The sequence below is a fragment of the Cavia porcellus genome, unplaced genomic scaffold, assembly GCF_034190915.1.
Source record: "Cavia porcellus strain 051 isolate PalLab524CR breed Dunkin Hartley unplaced genomic scaffold, mCavPor4.1 scaffold_5, whole genome shotgun sequence".
Classification (NCBI taxonomy): Eukaryota; Metazoa; Chordata; class Mammalia; order Rodentia; family Caviidae; genus Cavia; species Cavia porcellus.
The window spans coordinates 52,465,114-52,481,423 of record NW_026947488.1 but is presented as its reverse complement, the minus strand read 5'-3'; the positions used below and the strand labels follow the sequence as shown (position 1 = coordinate 52,481,423).

The 16,310-nt window shown below is 38.0% G+C and overlaps 1 protein-coding gene across 3 annotated transcripts in view; it reads right to left on the bottom strand.

Moving 5' to 3' along the window:
• Positions 1-15,712, bottom strand: part of Iho1 (interactor of HORMAD1 1) — a 28,719-nt gene extending 13,007 nt beyond the window's left edge. Inside the window, exons 1-4 of one of the 3 annotated variants that reach the window (XM_063248843.1) lie at positions 15,471-15,712; positions 8,869-8,954; positions 4,590-4,767; positions 1,549-1,712 (exon numbers count right to left, since the gene is read on the bottom strand). In XM_063248843.1, the coding sequence (XP_063104913.1) occupies positions 1,549-1,712; positions 4,590-4,767; positions 8,869-8,924 (398 nt within the window). In that variant the 5' untranslated portion in view covers positions 8,925-8,954; positions 15,471-15,712. Of the gene's footprint in view, positions 1-1,548; positions 1,713-4,589; positions 4,768-8,868; positions 8,955-15,470 lie in introns of those variants that run through there. The other 2 variants (XM_023560153.2, XM_063248844.1) reach the window with 2 other exon arrangements.
• Positions 15,713-16,310: the final 598 nt, after the last annotated feature.

Here is a 16,310-nt window from a genome sequence, read left to right as displayed (position 1 = left end):
TTCTTAAGTGGTTTTTTTTTTTGAGACAGGGTCTCACTCTGTATTTCAGGCTGGCCTTGAGCTCACTATGTAACCCAGGCTGGCTTCAAACTCGTAGTGATCCTCCTGCCTCAAATTCGCAAGTATTGGGGTTACAGGCATGTGTATCTCTTCTTATCTGTTTCTATTTCTGTCTCTGCCTATAATATATACAAATCTGACTGATTTTGCTTATTTGTTTTTTTTTCAGAACAGAACAATTTAAGCAACACAGTGTTTCACCACAAGACAATCTGACGTAACAGTAGCTACCATAATGTCTCTTTCCTTGAAATATTTGAGTATACCTTGATTTACTATCATATCAAATGTAAAAAGACAGTGTAAAACCATTCAAGAGAATGAAAGTATTACGGGTATTCAGAACCAACTAACAGAAAACGAACAATGGTTACTACATTATCTCCTTGTCTATAAAAAATTTTGTTTATACTCTCACATACAATAAAATCCAATAAGACACAACATGATAAAACCGATGGAGACAGAAGAACATATGCTTGGTGGGATTTCAAAACAAGATGACACTAGATTTTGCTTCTTTGGAGAACTTTTTTTTTTTTTTTTTTTTTTTTCCTGAGACAGGATCTCACTCTGTATTTTAGACTAGCCTTGAGTTTTCTTTGTAGCCTAGGCTGGTTTCAAACTCACAATAGGCTGGATTTAGCTCAGCAGCACAAGTGCCTGCCTGGGAAGTGCAAGGCCGTGAGTTCAATCCCTGGTACCAAAAAAAAAAAAAAAAAAAAGAAAGAAAAACAAAAACTCACAATGATCCTCCTGCCTCAGCCTTCCAAGTGCTGGGATTACAAGCGTGCACCACCATACCCAGCATAGAGAACTCTTTTTTTTCTTTCTTTTTTTTTTTTTTTTCAAACTTTTTATCGGTACCAGGGATCGAACTCAAGACCACCTGCTTGCAAGGCAGGTGCTTATGCCGCTGAGCTAAATCCCCAGCCCCAGCATGGAGAACTCTTAATATATCTATGGTGTTAAAATTGAATTGAATTTATTTTATTTTATCAATACAGGGATCAAACTCATGACTGCCTGCTTGCAAGGCAGGCACTTAAGCCGCTGAGCTAAATCCCCAGCCCCAATTGAATTGATTTTTAAAAAACTGGTTTTGGGACTAAACCCAGAGCTTTGCACTGAGCTACATCCTCAGCTTCGTATTTATTTATCTTTTTTTTTTTTTCTTTGCAGACTGGGGATTGGATCTAGGCCTTCATACTGAACTACATTCCTAGCTCTTTTTATTTTGAAACAGATTCTCTTAAATTACTAAATTGCCTAGCCTGGGCTTGAAACTGCAATCCTCCTGCCTCAGCCTCCCAGAATGCTGGGATTACAGGTATGGGCTCCCTAAATCACTAAGTTACCCAAGCTGGGCCTGAACTTGTGATCCTCCTGCCTCACTCTCCAAAAGTACTGAATTATTTGATTACTGACATTACATTTTGTTCCTTCAGGAAACACAGATTTGCTTATCCATTTGAAAAGTTTCCATACCTGTCACATTTGTCTTTTGCTTTTTTGTTTTTCTCCTCAAATTGTTTCAAAAGGCATTTTGGTTTTCCAACTGGCAAAGGAAGGGAAAATAACCCCCCATCCTTTGCCTCTCCTCCAAAGAGTTGGGGTTTTGTCTGATACTTTGTGAAAATACTAGGTTCACTCTGTTAAATGAAAAAAAAGATACACCATTTTACATATAAAGATTATAGAATTCATTAATTTTTGTATAATGAAGAATCATTTTTATCTGAAAACCATATTGCTAAAATAATATAGCATATATGTTAATTTTTTGTATCCATCAGAAAATAATATAGTAAATCAACCCTTTTTACTAATAAAGTTTCTGTCAGTACAGAGATATTTAATATGTCAGGTAAAGCCAGGTGTGGTAGCACAAACCTATAATCCCAGAACTCTGAGAGACTGAGGCAGGAGGACTGCAAGTTTGAGCTCAGCCTGGGAAAAGAAAGAAGGAAGGAAGGAAGGAAGTAAGGAAAGAAAGAAAGAAAAAGAAAGAAAGAAAGAGGAAAGAAGAAAGAAAAAAGAAGAAAGGAAAGAAGGAGACTTAGAGATATAGCTCAATGTGCAAGGCCCTGGATTCAGTCCCCATACCACCCACACCTATACACACACACACACACACACACACACACACACACACACACACCCCATGCACACACACATACAAAATTAGATAAAATGGCTTGAAATCGGTTGCATAAATTTATAGGCACAAGACAAATTACTTTTCTGAGACAATGTATTAAAGTTTTTATATTAATAGGTTTGATTCAAATTGCTGTTTGCATTTTAATTTGAGATAAGGTTTTGTTAATGTACCCCAGGCCAGCCTCAAACCTGCCTCAGTCCCGAGTTGGAATTATAGGAGGGTACCACCACACCTGGAAAACTGCTTCTTTTTGGTGCTAATAAATTTAAAACCTGCTTGGGGCTGGGGATTTAGCTCAGCAGCATAAGCACCTGCCTTGCAAGCAGGCAGTCGTGAGTTCGATCCCTGGTACCGATAAAAACGAAAAAGACAAAAAAAAAAAAAAAAAATTAAAAACCTGCTGGTAAGTTTGATATGACCTGGGCAGTGAGCAGGGTGTCAGTGATGAGCCATTTCTTGTGATTTGTTGTTTGTTTAAGTGGGTTCTTACTATGTAGCCCAGGCTGATCTTGAACACATGATCCTTCTGACTCAGGCTTCTGGGTGCTTGGTTTATATGCGTGTACCACTATATTGAGCTCATCATTTCCTGCATCTTAGAAAACAACCTGAAACATTCAGCAAATACATCTATTTTTCTTTATGTTGACATAGGAAATTAGGACATGGCAAAACTGGCTGGGAAAGTAGGTGTGACCTGTTAATTACAAGATCCCAGAACACATGCCCTGCACTTCTTAGGGAAATGTGAGCAGTTTTTTAATGGTGAGACCAAGATCTGACATGAGCCTGAGGCCCGGGATCCTACCACTGCCTCTCAGGACCCATACATAAAACTTCTTTTGGGTTTCTTCAAGATTCAGAGTGTATAAAAGGGCACAGATACGAAGAAGAGTTTGCTATTATGACTTTCCTTAGGATAACCTGTCCTGCTTCCTTCAGGGTGTACTTTTATCTTGCTTTTTCTCTTTTATTTGGCCCAAACTCACTTTGCAGAGCCAGTTTCTCCTTCACTCTTCACTTTTACTTTTTCAAATAAACTTTGCCACTTCTTTTGGCTCATTTCATCCAATTCTTTGTTCAATATGAGAAGAACCTAGAATCTAACTCCTGAAAGAGAGGTGGGCAACTCAGAACCTGGTAACCTTTATTTGGTGAACCATTTTCAAAAGGAGCTACCTGGGGCTGGGGATTTAGCTCAGCGGGGTAAGCACCTGCCTTGCAAGCAGGCGGTCGTGAGTTTGATCCCCGGTACCGATAAAAATGAAAAAGACAAAAAAAAAAAAAAAAAAAAAAAGAGAGAGAGAGAGAGAACAGATTGGTCTCAAAAAAGTCAAGGAAGTGGGGCTGGGGATTTAGCTCAGCGGCATAAGCGCCTGCTTTTCAAGGACGTGCTCATGAGTTTGATTCCCGGTACCAATGAAAAAAAAAAGTCAAGAGCTGGGGATTTAGCTCAGCGGCATAAGTGCCTGCCTTGCAAGCAGGCAGTCCTGAGTTCGATCCCCGGTACCGATAAAAAAGGAAAAAGACAAAAAAAAAAAAAAAAAAAAAAAAAAGTCAAGGAAGTGAAAAAAAATCAAAGATTTAGCTAGGCATGAATGCATGGCCATGAAGTTTCATAGAAAACAAAGTCCATCTAAAGGGCTAGGTATATAGTTCAGTGGCATTAATGCCTGCCTGGCAAGTGCAAGGTCCTCAGTTTGATTCCTGGAGCCAAAGGGAAAAAAAATCCACCTAAGATAAAATTTATGCCAGTTAACCCCTATTTTATTTTATTTTATTTTTTATCTTTTTATTGGTACCGGGGATCAAACTCACGACCACCTGCTTGCAAGGCAGGTGCTTATGCCGCTGAGCTAAATCCCCAGCCCCATTAACCCCTATTTTATGTAAACTATTTCCCTTGTGAAATTTTCACAAACTATAGTATGACTAGACTTAGGAAATGATACTCATTTTTCTCTAGAAGCATTCAACAGACCAACAATAGTCTATATTGTTTTGGTAGGAGGATAAACTACAAATTTTTTTTTTCACTTCAGACTACCACATCAAATGGATTGACAATAAAACAACTTATGATTCAGGGTGGTAGTCATTATAAACGTACAATTCTAAAATATATTCCAGGTAGGAATATATTCAGGAGGCTGAGACAAGAGGATCATTGTGAGTTCAAGAGCAGCCTGGGCTACAAAGTGAGTTCAAAGCCAGCCTGAACAGCATAGTGAAAAACTGTCTCAAAAAAAAAAAAAAAATAAAATAAAATAAAATAAAATATATTCCAACAGAATATTCTTCTTCATAGCTTATCTCCATAATAACTATGAAATACATGTAGAGAAATTCTAGAAATCAGACTCACGTCCAGAGAATTTTGGTGCAACTGCTTTGGATGTCTCAAGTGAGCACCTAAGTCTAAGGGTGCTGACAGGGTCTCTGAATTCTCCGGACAAAACTGAGATCCAAAGAGGAACTGGGAATCACTGAGAGCAGAATAATCAGTCTGATTGTTATTATTCCAGTTAGATGACTTAGCGGTCCTGAAATTACGAAAAATAACATATATATATATATATACACACACATAAGTAGGCTAATATCTTGAACAAATATAATTCATAATTCACACTTTCAGAATATTCTGGGCAGAATGCTAGCTTGTTCTGACCTTTAAGACCCCAATGTACTGCCAGTATTACCCACAAATACCCCCCCCACACACACACACCTCACCCCACCCTACCCCCACACTTTTTTGTTTTGCTTTGTTTTGAGACAGGGTCTCTTTATATAGTGCAGGCTGGCCTAAAACCCACAGTGATCCTCCTACTTCAGTCTCTCCAGAGCTGAGAGTACAGGGTGCACAACCACGCCTGGCAGCAGGAAAATTTTAAATGCCACATATTTTTAATATAAAGACCTTGGAACCACCAAATGAAAATTCAAACAGAAAAAACTGACACTATTACTTCTTGTATTGTAGCATTCTGGGCCATAATATCATTCTAGATATTAAAGTTCATAAAAATTTTTAGGAATTAAAAGAATATCTGCTTTTAAAAGATATATTAGTTCATTATTGAGGGACTAGATAGATAAAATATGGAATATACATTTAGTTGCTATAATAGAAACAATAAACTAGAATTATATATAATCACATATTTATGTATGAAAAACAATTTTGTATGTAAACAAATTAAAAATCAAACAAGCTCTATCATATATATTTATATATATATATTTTTTTTGGTATCAGGAAGCAAACTCACAACTTTGTGCTTGCCACACAAGTACTTATACTGCTGAGCTAAATCCGTGGCCCTATCATACATCTTTTATGTGAATTTTTGTTGTTTGAGGAAGGATCTTGTGTAGTACATGCTGGCCTTGAACTTGTGATCCTCTTACCTTAGCCTCCAGATTTAGGCCTGCTCTCCCATGCCCAGCTTATTTTTGTGAATTTTTAAACCAACATTATTTACACTGAACAAATATACTGAGTGTATAGAAGATGAAGGAGAAGGACACACACTAACTTTCTCAAAAGTGTGTGCTTATGCAGAAGGCAATAGGACTGGAGAGAGAGAAGGAACCATTTGGAATAAATGCAAGCTAAGTCTTGCTGTGGGCTGTCGTATCCCCCTCAGATTTATATGTTGAAACCCAACCTTCCCAAAGTGAAGGTATTTAGATGTGGGGCCTTTGGAAAGTACTTAGGTTTAAATGAGATTCTGAGGGTATGATAGGATCAATGTCCTCTTAAAAAAAAAAAAAAGACATCAGATAGCTAAGAAACGCTCAGAATTCCCCCCCCTCACACACTACAGTACACCATGGTTTCTGTCTCAGTTATGAAAAGATACATAATGAAAGAGGTCGGCCTGTAAGCCAGGAATACAGGCCTCATGAGAAACCAACCAAGTTGGTGCCCTGAGCCCAGACTCAGGAACTATGGGAAAATAAATTTCTCACGTTTAGCCTATTTTGTTACAGCAGCCTGAGCAGACAGGCTTTGTCCACAGAGAAGCATATAAACAACTCCACTCTATGCACAGGAATATTTAAGAAAAATATTTTTGAAAACTGGGCATGGTGGTACACACTTGAGATCATAGAACTCAGGAAGCTGAGGCAGGAGGATTGCCAGTTCAAGCTCAACCTAAGCTATATATTGAGATCCTGTCTCAACTATCAAAAACAGAACAAAACAAAATTTTGTTACAGGTGTTATTCCTTTTCATCTTTTAATGTCATGTCTTTTCTTGCTTTAAATATGTGCATCTATGCTTTCCTTGGAGATCTATGCCAGTCTTTTTTTTTTTTAGTGTATATTAGTTATACAGAATAGTGGGTTTCATTTATTATATTTGTACATGAATAAAATATATTTTGATAATTTCTAAATCCCTTTGGCCTTTATGTCAGGGTTTTTTCCTTTTTTTAATACTGGGAATCGAACATAGGACCTAAGATAGTTAAGGCAGGTGCTGCACCACTGAGCTATATCCCTGGCCCCTGTCAGTCTTTAAACATTGGGTATGAAGGAAGGACCACAGGTTTGAGTTCAGCTGGGCAATTTAGAAAGATTTTTTTCAAAAAAGGGGGTGGGGAAGGCCTGGGAGTACAGATTAGTATAAAAGCCTTGGCTCAATCCCTAAAACTGCCAAGAACTTTTTTTTAAAATTTGATGAAAAGATATCCCAGCCTGGTGTGGTGGCACATCCCTGTACTCAGGAGGCCGAGTGAGGTAAGATTACCATGAGTTTGAGACCAGCCTGGGCCACATAGTAAGTTCAAGGCCAACCTGAACTACAAAGTGAGTCCCTGTCTTGAAAATCCAAAATCCAAACCAAAACCAGAGGAGAAAAAAAGGTATCTCAGCCAAGTGACTCACATCTCTAATTTCAGTACTCAGGTTGAGGTAGGAGGATTGCCATGAGTTCAAGGCCAGCCTGGATTACATAATGAGTCCAAGGACTGGGCTGCACAATGAGACAGTCTCAAAAAACAAAACAAAACAAAACAAAACAAAAAAAACCCTAACAAAAAAGGTATCTCAATGGCAATTTCCATTATTTAATGCTATTGAATAACCTGAGAATAAAAGGTTTGCATGAATGATACGGATCTACCTACAAATCACTATTTTCAAATATGTAATTTAAACTAGTATGTAAATACATACTCTAAGTTAAAGAAAAGTTCATTTTATCAATACAAACAAAAAGTCAACATATATTGTTGTAAGCAAATATTAATAAAACTAAAAGAAACTCAATAGTTCAGTACAAAGGCAATTATTTTTACTCATAGAACCTTTTCTTCAGATTAGCTAAATGGGCTTCACATGTATTTTGTAATATGGGTTGCATAATCATGCTCAAAATAGCAAAATTAACTAGGCTAGAAAAAAACTAAAAGTTCCATAAGTCTACTTAAATAATATGAGATTTATGTCTGGAACCAATAACCTGGAATTTGAGGTTTTCTTTTTCTTTCTCTTTTCTTTTTCTTGAGATGGGGTGTCACTGTGCAGTTCAGGCTGGCCTTGAACTCACTATATATAGCACAGGCTGGCCTTGAACTCATGGTGACCCTTCTGCCTCAGCCTCCTAGAGTGCTGGGATTACAGGAATGCACCACTATGCCCAGCTACAACTTGGAATTAAACAAGGATTTTTCTCTAATTTGTATCTCCTGTAAACACTTTTTTCTTTTGGAGAAATAAAGAGAAGGTGTTCTAGGTTTTTATCAATTAATATTTTTCTTCAGAAAAGTGTTAGGGAGGAAAAGAACTACCTAATAATGCCACAAGCATACCAAAAGCAATTAGAATACTCTGAAATGTACACTAGTGGGGGAGTATCCTCCAAATTAGCAGTAACAGACATACTGGAGGTGGACAGACACCAATTAAATTACTCAGAAGGGCAATGGAGTGGGCACTGTCTTTTTTTTTGGAGTGGGCCTTGTCAATAAGTGGCTCTTATCCCCACAACACCTACGCATTCCACTATTCAGTCAGACTCATAAGTGAACACTGATCTGATTTTGCTTTTTACTATTCAGTAGAGTTGCCCAACTGGTGGTCAGATGTTCCGTGTTGGACCATGTATGATTTTCATAGGTATGGTCTGTAAACCTAGTGCTAGAATATATTTATTACTGTTAACACAAAGTGGAAGTGACTCCCTACCAGGAAATGGGCAGAATGAAAATGACAAGCACAGGAAGGACCAGCAATGACATAGAAGATGGAAAAGAGTCAGTATGGGGTATCTGTATTAGTATAAACTAATAGGAAGGCGACCTTTTCTCTGTGACTCTAATTTATTTATTTTATTTTTGAGACAGAGTCTTGCTATGCAGTTCAGAATGACCTTGAGTTTACTTTGTAGCCCAGCAAGGATCCACCTGCCTCAGCCTCCCAAGTACTGGGGTTACAACATGAGTCACCATGCCCAGCAAAAACTTTCTGTGTATGTGTCTTTTTTTTTTTTTTTTTTGGTACTGGAGATCAAACTTAGAATCATCAGCTTGCCAGGTAGGTGCTTGTGCTACTGAACTATATCCCCACCCAGTCTCTATACAATCTTAAGGCCCCCTTCAATAACACAGAACATAACCAGAAAACTTACCCAGAGCCTGAAGGAATACTGAGCATCTCTTTGATATTCCAGACATTAAAGCTCATTTCTTACGATTTTCTCTATGAGAAAGAACACTAATTAAGAAGAATTAAAAAGAAAGAATATTAATTAAGAATGTGTATGCTGTGAATGCTTATAATCCAACTATTCAGGAGGTTGAGGCAGGAGGACTTAAAGTTCAAGGTTAGCATGCCCTACACACCAAGGCCCTATCTCAAATTAATTAAGTTTGGGACAAGGTCTCAGTAAATCATTATTTTACACAGGTTGAGCTTAAACATTAGACCCTGCTGCCTCAGTCTCCCAGAGTACTGGAATTATAGGCATGCACAACTATGATGGGCTGACAAAGAGGTTCTAAACAAGGTCAGCCCTGTATCAAAGTCCTACTGTTTAAAGCACACTATGTTCTGTTTCTTTCTTTCTTTTTTTTGGTACCGGAGATCAAAATCACGACTTCATGCTTGCCAGGCAGGCGCTTATAATGCTAAGCTAAATCCTCAGTCCTCTGTTTCTTAACATTGACTGTTTTAGGTACTTTCCAGGTACTTTTGGTATTTTCCAAGACCAAGCTGTTCTGAATGTCTTCCATTGTTAGTATCAAGGCAATATATTGAAACCATATGGCTAGCTAACTTGCTTGCTTGCATTTTAAAAATTTCTTATTCATTTATTTATTTATTTTTGAGACAGGATCTTGATACGTAGTTCAGGTTGGCTTGAACTCATGTTTTTCTTGCCTCCGCCTCCCAAGTGCTGGGATTAGAGGTGGGCACCTCCACACTCAGCCAAAAGCTTTAAAAGCCACCAGATGAAGGTTCAGATCCTGACTCTTGAATTTATAAACTGAGTGAAGCTAGCCCACTTTTTGGAACCTCAGTTTCTTCATTAAATGAGAACAAAAGGATAATAGCTTTCTTAAAGAACAGAGATAGGAATTCAAGAATATGAACATGAGTGATTCAGTGATGAAGTACCTGTTTAGCATGTGTGAAAGCAACAACAACAAAATAAAACACATAAACACCAGTCAGACATGATAGTGCATGCCTACAATCCCAACATTCTGGGAAACTTGTCAGTTTCAGGAGGCTTGCTAGTTCGTGTTCCACCTGAGCAATTCAGCAATATCTTGTTTTAAAAAACTTTTTAAAAAGAAGCATGGGGCTGGGCATGGTGCCACAGGACTGTAATCCTAGTACTTGAGAGGTTGAGGCAGAAAGATCACGGCAAATTCCAGACCAGCCTGGGCTACAAAGTGAGTTCAAGGTCAGCTCAAACTGCATAATGAGACACTGTGTTAAAAAAAAAAAAAAAAAAAGGCTGGGGATGTGGCTCACTACAAAGGCCCTGGCCTCAATTCCTAGTCTTTCAGAAAAACAAAACCAAACAGTTGGAATGAACACTGGTAATTATTATTAGCCTTTTTAAAATTATTTTCTCAGAGAATGTGGCTTTGCCATTTTCTAATAAATTCATGATCTCTGAGGACTATTCACATTTAATTGCTCTCAATTCAAATGAGTAATTTATACAGACTCTCTCATTCACCTTAGTGTAAATAACATTCCCAGAGGATTGAAACTAAATATCACAGGTTTTTAAGATTTTTTGAGACCTTGTCTCAAAAACAAACAAACAAACAAACAAAAACTAGCTACACGCCTGGTTGGGTGATATATACCTGTAATCCAAACACTCAAGAGGTTGAAGCACAAGGATCACTGTGAGTTCAAGGCCAAACTAGTTTACATAGTGAAAAGGTCTCAAAAAATAAAAACACAAAATAGCAGGATATATTATAATAACCCACTTTGATTTCCTACTAACTTGATTTGAAACCCTGTATTGCTCTTACCATCTTGTTTTTACTGATTTTACTCTATTCTGTTTTGCTTGATAATACCAAGTTTGACAATAAGATTCACTATGATGACTTCCGGGAAAACATGGCGGATAGATAGCAAAGCTACGGAGGTTCTCTGAGATATCCCACTTAAAATCCAGGAATGGTGCAGGGCGAGAAGTCCTAAGCAAGGGGAGATATACCCTGCCGACCCAGGAACGAACTAAACTAAGAGAAACCAACTGGAAATGCAATCCTGGTGCTATAACAGGAACAGATAAGGTCTCAGTGCAGAAGCTGGAGCCTGTGCCACTGGAAGCCGCGATTTGAATTTCCGGCAGCCACTGATGCATCCCAATTGGCACCGAAAGGAGAGAGGTGCAAAAGCTCTGAGAGTGGGAAGTGGCGAATGGAGTTGAAAGTGGGACTGGCCAGGAGCCCTACATCGACCTGCAGTGAGTGAGCAGATTGGGCACCCTTCCATAGAGTAGGAGGCTTCAGCAAAGGACATACTAGGACCAGGAAGACTAGCTGGAACAGGATGCTGCAGTGTCCTTAGTCGCATATTCCCCTCAAGCAGGATTGGTGGGGAGTGCCTGGCCTGGGTGTCAGCGCTGACTTAAGACCCAGTAGGCTAGCCCAAACCAGGTCCCAGCCCCTGGAGGTGCACCCTAGCAGTGAAGCCTTCAGTAGGTTTACCTGGAGGGGTGCGCCAAGCATAGGCTACCCAGGTCTGTGTCTCCCTAGTACACTGCAGTGGGCAGGAACACCTAGCCTGTGCAATTCAAACAAACTGTAACCGACAAAGAAAGAAACTGGGCCTCCTACATACACTTGTATGGAAGGAACAAAAAATATGCGAAGAGGGAGCAACAAGAAAGGGTCCTTGGTCCCCAATCCTGAGAAACATGCAATATCAGACACAGCACCAATAGACATAAAGCATTATCTCCAGAGCCTCATAGACCAGTTTAAAAATGAAGTTATTAATGACCTAAAGCAAGATATAAATAGAATAGTTAGGGAAATGCTAAGCACCACCCAAGAAAAAACAGATAGTGGAATAGAAGAACAGAAAAAAAGGGGAGAATTGTTTGATGGAGAAAATAGAGAAAACATAGAATACGTGAAGCAGGTTCAAAGAGATTACTGGGAAACTAAAAACTCTATCAAAAGCTGGCATAACAGCTTGAAAGAAACTAAGGATAGATTATCTGAACTGGAGGGCAGATTTGTAATGTTGGAGCATAAAATGAAAAACTTCTTTAAAATAACAAGAAAACAAACAACAATAATACAAAGGCTAGAAGATGGTAAGAGGATCTATAACTTAAGAATTAAGAACATAAAAGAAATAGGGACACAAACAAATGGACTACAAAAGCTATTCACAGAAATAATCCAAGAGAATTTCCCTAATTTAGCAAAAGGTAAAGATACTCAGATGTATGAGGCATACAGGCCCCAACCACCTACAACCCAAACAGAGCTACACCCAGGTATATAATAATCAAAATTCCAGAAATCCAATATAAGAACAGAATATTAAAAGCCATCAGAGACAAGAAACAGATCACTTACAAGGGAACACCCATCAGAATTACAGCAGACTTCTTGGCACAAACCATCAAATCATGAAGAGTGTGGGGGGAAATAATTCAAGCTTTGAAAGATAATAACCTCCAGCCAAGATTGATATAGCCTGCACAATTGTCCCTGGAAATTGATGGAAAAACAAAGTGCTTCCAGGATAAAGAGGAACTAGGGGAATTTGCAACCACTAATTCAACTCTACAGAGAATACTGCAGGATATTCTAAAAAAGGAAAATACCAAGATTCCAGAAATAGTGGCAGAGAGGCCACAATGAATGGAGCAGAAAGAGAAATGAAGAAGACAAACTGACAACAAACAACAGAAAAAGAGCTCAACAGAAATGAGGCAGAGAAGATTAGAAGGTAGGAACAGCTATTTTGGAGAAAACAAGACATCATAATAGCTAGTGCTGATTTAGTATCATCTTGTTTTGAAGTCCCATCAAGCTTTTATTCTTCTATCTCCATCGGTCTTAACAGGTTGTATCTTATAGGATTTTATTATATGTGATAATATAAGCAAAAACTTTTATAGACAAGGAGATTATACAGAAACCATTGTTCATTTTCTGTTAGTTGGCTCTAAATACCCTGTCATAATGTCATTCTCTTGAATGGTTTTACATTGTCTGGATATGTTTGGTGCTACAGTATACGAAGTTATACTCAAAGATTTCAAGGAAAGAGACACTATGGTAACCTACTTTTATGTCAGGATATCTTTTTTTTCTTCTTCTTCTTTTTTTTGCGGTACCAGGGATTGAACTCATGAACTCGCACTTGCCAGGCAGGCGCTTATGCCACTGAGCTAAACCTCTGGCCCTTATGTCAGGATATCTTGTGGTGAAACACTATTTTGCTTAAATGACCTGCACTGTTTTGTTGTTATGCCCTCTTTTATCTCAATCTCCTTTTTTAAGTTATTTACTTTTTTATTTTTATCTTTTTAATTAAGGGAAAAATAAATTAAAAATAGCAGGAAACATTATAGTAATCTACTTTGATTTCCTATTAACTTGATTTGAAACCTTGTATTGCCCTCACCATCTTATTTTGACTGATTTTTCCCTATTTTGCTTAGCTTGATAGTACCAAGTTCGAAAGTATAGACAACAACTGTGAAGACAATAAGATTCATTATCACGCCCATTCTGGTTGACTATTATCTTCTTTTAAAGTCCTGTTATGTCTCCAATGTTTTGGTTTTATTCTTTACTGTTTTGTTCAATTTTATTATAACTGATGATATAGGCAATTCTTCTTAAGATAGCAAGAGGCAGTATGGTAACTATTGTTGATCACCTTGTATTTTGTTTTTACATTATCTATTATGTCCATCGTTTTGATTTGACTGACTCTGTTCTGATATGTCACATTTGGTTTTACTCTCTTCAAAAAAAGTAATAAGAACTGTGAGAGTAATAAAACCCAAAATGTGTAATTGTCATTGTAAAAAAGAGAGGAAAAGAAAGTGCTCTAAAGGATATAACTGCATGTGTATTTAAGCGTATAAGATAGATAACCATATTACTGAGTTTTTGTTGGATCATTGAACAGAACTGTTTGCAGTCTCACTGTTTGAATGTCTACTTTATATGCTTTAATTTTGTAACTTGAATAACTATTTCTAAGACAACAATATGTAACTATTAACTAGTGATTTCCTACTGTTTATTTTTTTTGAAATTCTGTATTACTTGTACCCTTTTTGTTTTTTTTCTTTTTCTCCTTAAATAAAATGAAAAAAAAAATACACAAATATACACACAAAACAGACATATGTGCACACATACACAAACGCACACATGAAAGGTCGGATTCTATCAAACATTTAACGAAATTATTATGTTTTTCTTACAGGGTCTTGCTATGCAGTTCAGGCCGGCCTTGAACTCATAGTGATCCTCTTGCCTCATACTCCCTGAGTACTGGGATTACAGGTGTGCTGCGCCTAGCCTATGATAATTCTTTACAATCCATTCCAATAAACAGAGTCAGAAAAAACATTTCCTAAATCATTCTAAGAGGCCAGTATTCTACCAAACTATGCAGCAACATTACAGGAAAATCACAGACATTCAAAGTCCTTAACAAAATACAAGCAAGTAGAATCATTTATTCTACTTTATAAATCATTTAGATTTATAAAAAGAATCATATAGCTCAACAAAGTGGGATTTATTTCAAGCACTCAAGGCTGTTTCAACATTCAAAAACCAATTAATATAATCCACATCAATAGGAGAAAGGGGCAACCCATGCGGAGCCCTCCTTTCTCTCAGGACTTATTCCTGTTCCCTATTCCCCCATTCCTATTCTCCATTTCTTTTCTTTAATAAATTTTCCTACTCTTAATGTCTGCTGTTCCTTAAAATTCATTTTTCTACTTCAGGGGACATAAACTCAATATATCTGACATCTAGCATACCCCCTATGCATCTTGGAGAACACATGAGGTATCTGGAAGGAAAGGCAGCTAGACTCTAAGAGATCATGCAGATGGAACCAACAACAAATGTGCTAGGCTCCTTTCCCAGGATCCACCAGATTAAACTTGTAAAGGGTTCATAATTGCTAAACTACAGTATGACTTCTAAGGCCCATTAGATTAGCTCTCTGGAGAAGGTCCCTGACTATAGTTTCCACTATAATGACCGTTCTCAGCTCAAAACAGTTAGAAGGAAATGATAGCCCCTCTCCCCTAACCACAGTTAGGGACACCCCTTCAGAAGGGAAAATATTATAAACAGCTAAATTAGGTGGAAATACAGTCAGATAGGGCCTGCCCTGAGGAAGTAAGTACAAAAGATGAGAATGCATTAGGACTGTGGCTGGAAGGGCATCTGAAGATTAAAGCTGTAATGGCTAGTTCTACACACTTACCCCTAAGGGTTGAACCTGGAGGTTTGGGGTTATTGGTAACAGCCTTTTGAGAATTCCCACTATTTTATAAGGAGTGGGCCATCCTCTCCTACCAACTAAGACTGAGACTAACACTACTAAGACTGAAGATAAGACTAAATTATAGATTATCCACCAATGTTAAGGATGTCACCCATGAATCCTTGCTACTATTACATCAATGTTACCTGAGCAACTATGCTTGCAATATTATTGGTTGATCATAATTTTGAGTCACATTGTACTCACCTCAGATTTTGTTCTATGAAACTTCCTCTGAAGGGGCTAGGGATTTAGCTCAGCAGCATAAGCACCTGTCTTGCAAGCAGGTGGTCGTGAGTTCGATCCCTGGTACCGATAAAAAGGAAAAAAGACAAAAAAAGAAACTTCCTCTGAGAGGTGGGCTTGTTGGCAACCCCTCCTATCTCTCAGAAGCTATTTCCCCAATCCTATTCCCCATTCCTTTTCTCCAATAAATTTTCCTACTCTTAAAAAAAGAAGAAAAATCATACAATCATATCAATTGTTGCTGAAAAAGCGTTTGACAAAATTCAACACTAAGTCATAATAGAAAGTCATAGGAAACTAGTAAGAAAGGGGAACTTCAGCTTGATGAAAAACATCCACGACAAACCTAGAGCTCACACTGCTCACTTGCTTGTTTGAGATGCAGGAACTTCCAACTTGCTGTGTAGCTCAGCCTGATACTGACCCCGCCATCCTGCTGACATTGTACTTACGGTGCCACCATACCCAGCTTGACATTGTACTTACAGTGAGGAACTAGATGCTATCCTGCTAAGATCAGGAATAAGGCAGGCTTAAATAAAAGAAACAAAAATAAATAAATAAAAGATACACATACTGGGAAGGAAGAAAGAAAACTATCTTTTATGTTGAAAATAAAAGAATCAAGAAAATATTCCTAGAACTGATAAGTGATTATAGCAAGGTTACAGGACAAAAAGAATATGAAGTCACAGCTGGGTGTGGTGGCTCACACATGTACTCCCAGCACTTGGGAGGCTGAGGCAGAAGGACTGCTGCAAGTTCAAGGCCAGCCTGAACTGCAGAGTGAGACCCTGTCTC